At 39.2% G+C, this 4,514-nt stretch overlaps 1 protein-coding gene across 1 annotated transcript; it reads left to right on the top strand.

The window, feature by feature from the left end:
- Positions 1-1,568: 1,568 nt before the first annotated feature.
- On the top strand, positions 1,569-2,504 carry LOC136175487 (olfactory receptor 4P4-like). Its single transcript, XM_065945768.1, has one exon. It carries the CDS (start codon positions 1,569-1,571, stop codon positions 2,502-2,504), a length of 936 nt encoding a protein of 311 aa, XP_065801840.1.
- Positions 2,505-4,514: the final 2,010 nt, after the last annotated feature.

Here is a 4,514-nt window from a genome sequence, read left to right as displayed (position 1 = left end):
ATCAGTGGAAAATCTGAGGAAATCTGCTGTCATTCTGTTAAAAATGGAGATTAGCAAGGAGAGATTTAAGGATATAATATGACTAAATCAAAAACTCCTGCCTCATGGAATCAAATAGATTAAACTAAAATGGTACCAAATGTGTTTTATTGTCTTATCTATTTGCTAGTTAAAATCACTTTAAGTATTACCAGTAACATAGCTGCACAATGTGGTTAATGATGAATTTGTTAATTTCTACATAACTCTACAACAAAAATTTGTATTTTAAAATCATCTCTGTGATGGCTGGGTATGGTCTTCACCTAGGAGTAAGGTAGGAAGGCCTTCTGGGTTTACCGGGGTGGAGAGCAGCATTTAGATGAGTTCCCCTGTATGTAGTGCATATTTTCCCAGTCCCATATACTTTATGTCTTAAAAATTATGCAGAAATAAGACCCAAGCAGATTCATGAATCAATCCCTCATTCATTCAACACATAATAGTCGAACGCTTACTGACCATAACTTGTGCTTTATCATTTTATAACATCATCTTTTACTGAATTGCAGTGATTAAACAGTAAAATATAAATATATAAAACACATAAAAGGTGCAGGAGTTAAACATACCTGTGTAATTATAAGCAATTTTGCTCTTCCTTTACTTATTAAACCACTAATTTTAACAAATGTACAGTTTACTACAAAAGCAGTGACTTTAACACTTAAAGGTTAAATAGAAGAGGTGCATATATTTTACAGTTATTTTTAGGGTGCCAGCTTTCCAGTGTTTGTGATCATGTATTCTAGTTATTTGATTTATATGATTGATTTGACTTATAAAACTTATTTGACTTATGTTTCTTTCACTAGTGGCAAAGAAATCAGCTGTTTTGCAAATAAATTTTCCACTCAAGCATTTAAAAATTCAGAAAAATAGGTCATAAATTTGTTTATATTCTTGCACTTAGGCATGAAGAAAATGCAGAGGGTAGTCAACATCCTGTTGGAGAAAGAAACATTATATAAAATGAAAACTGTATCGTGTACAAAAAAACACCTGTTTAATATATCAATATGTCACATACCCAGAAATGAGTAAAGAAATATTCATTTTGCCCTAAATATTATGCTGTTGCTCCTTAATCGCTTCAGTTGTGTCCGACTCTGTGTGGCCCTATGGACTGCAGCCTGCCAGGCTCCTCTGCCGTGAGATTCTCTAGGGAAGAATACAGCAGTGGGTAGCCATTCCCTTCTCCGTGATTTTCCCTTCCCCTTTAGGAAATAGTGATATGTTAATCATTAAATTTAAAAGCTGAGGAACACTGAAGAGAATACATATTTAATTCCATCAATAGGATAGAATATTTCGATACAAAAGGAAGCTATGGGGCAAAAAAAGTCTATAATTTCCCATAACGAGTACAGTAAATACCTTATGAATTTGCTTCAATGATATGTTAATGGTTATAATTTTACAGTAAACTTGCTATTGTTTTACTGTAAGTGTTTCACCCAAATGCATGTGCTGATTTTTCTTTCAGGTACTCAACAATTTTTTTGCATAATACACATTAAACTCACCATATGGAAAATCAGAGGAATGTATCGGAATTCATTTTTGTGGGGCTTTCCTCTGACCAGAATATACAGATGTTTTGCTTTGTGTTCTTCTTATTCTGTTATGTTGCCCTGTTGGTGGGAAACCTTCTGATCCTAGTCTCCATCCGATGCAGTGTCCTTTTTCACCAACCGATGTACTACCTCCTCAGCCACTTATCCTCCATGGACATCTGCTATACCTCTTCTGTGACGCCCACACTGCTCAGTGACCTGCTCCTGGGAAGGAAAACCATCTCTTACGGCAACTGCATGCTGCAGGTCTTCACCATGCACTTTTTTGGCATCATCGAGGTCTTCGTCCTTACAGTCATGGCCTTTGACCGCTGTGTTGCCATCTGCAAGCCTCTCCACTACACGATTATCATGAACAGGACAAGGTGCAACCTCCTCATCGTGGCTGCTTGGGCTGGTGGGGCCGTCCATGCCTTTTCTCAGTTCTCTATGATAGTCAGTTTGCCCTTCTGTGGCCCCAATGAAATTGACCACTACTATTGTGACATTTTTCCTTTGTTGAAAGTTGCCTGTACTGATACTTACATCACTGGTGTCCTTGTGATTGCCAATTCGGGTATGGTTGCCTTAGTAACTTTTGTTCTTTTGTTTGGGTCCTATGTCATTATATTATTCAACTTAAGAAACCACTCAGCTGAAGGAAGGCGCAAAGCCCTCTCTACCTGTGGGTCTCACATCACTGTGGTTGTCTTATTTTTTGGTCCTTCAATCTTTGCCTACCTCAGACCCCCTACCACTTTCCCTGAGGACAAAATATTTTCTCTCTTTTATACCATCATTGCTCCTATGTTCAACCCCTTAATCTACACTCTGAGAAACACAGAGATGAAAAAGGCTATTAGAAAAGTTTGTTGTCAAAAGATATTTTCAGAAGGAAAGCATAATTGATTTCTTCTACTTGATCAGTTCTGGGTGTTCATTGGAAGGACTGATGTTGAAACTGAAACTCCAATACTTTGACTACCTGATGTGAGGAGCTGACTCATTAGGAAAGATGCTGATGCTGGGAAAGATTGAGGGCAGAAGAAGGGGCAACAGAGGATGAGATGGTTGGATGGCATCACCGACTCAATGGACCTGGGTTTGGGTGGACTCCGGGAGTTGGTGATGGACAGGGAGGCCTGGCGTGTTGCAGTTCATGGGGTCATAAAGAGTTGAACACGACTGAGTGACTGAACTGAGCTGAACTGAACTCAATATGTTAAATAAAAACTTTATGCAAGAGTAAATGGAGGCTTGGAATCATAGAGTTCTACGGCTTTGAGTATGATTTGAACTCAAGTTGTCGACTTTATAAATGTCAGAGGTGATGAAATGAAGAAATATAAGTGTCAAATTCTCTAACCCATAGTGAACTATGAGGCTAAAGAGAATTTTCATAATCATTCACATGTAAACTTGGGGACCAGGCAAATTGCTGATATTCTCTGGACATGCAGAAAATTAAGAAAATGTAAGTTCATAAAGCTCTTCTCTGGTGGCTCAGCAGTAAAGAATCCACTTGCAATGCAGGAGATACAGATTCAGATCCCTGGGTTGGGAAGATTCCCTGGAGAAGAAAATGGCAACACACTTAAATATTCTTGCCTGGGAAATTGTATGAACAGAGAAGCCTGGTGGGCTACAGTCAATGGGGTTGGAAGAGTTGGGCCCAACTGAGTGACTACACCACCACAGGTTCATAAAGGAGACATTATTTTTCAGTATTGATATCTGTTTGGTGAAATAGTTAGAAATTGAAGAAAGTGGAGAAAACCACTAGACCATTCAAGTATGACCTAAATCAAATCCCTTGTGACTATTTAGTGGAAGTGGGAACTAGATTTAAGGGACTAGATCTGACAGACAGAGTGACTGATGAACTATAGATGGAGGTTCATGACATAGTATAGGAGACAGGAATCAAGACCATCCCCAAGAAAAATAAATGCAAAAAAGCAAAATGGGTGTCTGAGGAGGCCTTACAAATAGCTGTGGAAAGAAGAGAAGCAAAAAGTGAAGGAGAAAAGGAAAGATATATCCATTTGAATGCACAGTTCCAAAGAATAGCAAGGAGAGATAAGAAAGCCTTCCTCCATGATCAGTGCAAAGAAACAGAGGACAACAATAGAATGGGAAAGACTAGAGATCTCTTCAAGAAAATTAGAGATACCAAGGGAACATTTCATGCAAAGATGGGCTCAATAAAAGAGAAATGGTAGGGACCTAACAGAAGCAGAAGATATTAAGAAGAGATGGCAAGAATATCCAGAAGAACAGTACAAAAAAGATCTTCATGACCCAGATAATCACAACGGTGTGATCACTGACCTAGAGCCAGACATCCTGGAATGTGATGTCAAGTGGGCCTTAGGAAGCATCACTATGAACAAAGCTAGTGGAGGTGATGGAATTCCAATTGAGCTATTTCAAATCCTAGAAGATGATGTCGTGAAAGTGCTGCACTCAAAATGCCAGCAAATTTGGAAAACTCAGCAGTGGTCACAGGACTGGAAAAGGTAAGTTTTCATTCCAACCCCAAAGAAAGGCAATGACAAAGAATGCTCAAACTATTGCACAATTGCACTCATCTCACAGGCTAGTAAAGTGATGCTCAAAATTCTCCAAGCCAGGCTTCAGCAATACGTGAACCCTGAGCTTCCAGATGTTCAAGCTGGTTTTAGAAAAGGCAGAGGAACAAGAGATCAAATTGTCAACATCCGCTAGATCATCAAAAAAGCAAGAGAGTTTTAGAAAAACATCTATTTCTGCTTTATTGACTATGCCAAAGCCTTTGACTGTGTGGCTCTGCGGGGAGCCGGCCTGACTGCTCAGGCCCCTTCTTGGCCCTGAGAGAGATCAAAAGGGTCTCTCTCTGACCCGCCACCCCTGATTTATTCAAGTGCAAATTGGCCTTTC

The sequence above is a fragment of the Muntiacus reevesi genome, chromosome 9 (assembly GCF_963930625.1).
Source record: "Muntiacus reevesi chromosome 9, mMunRee1.1, whole genome shotgun sequence".
Lineage (NCBI taxonomy): Eukaryota > Metazoa > Chordata > Mammalia > Artiodactyla > Cervidae > Muntiacus > Muntiacus reevesi.
Note: the sequence above shows the minus strand (reverse complement) of the source record. Positions and strands in the feature narration are given on the sequence as shown.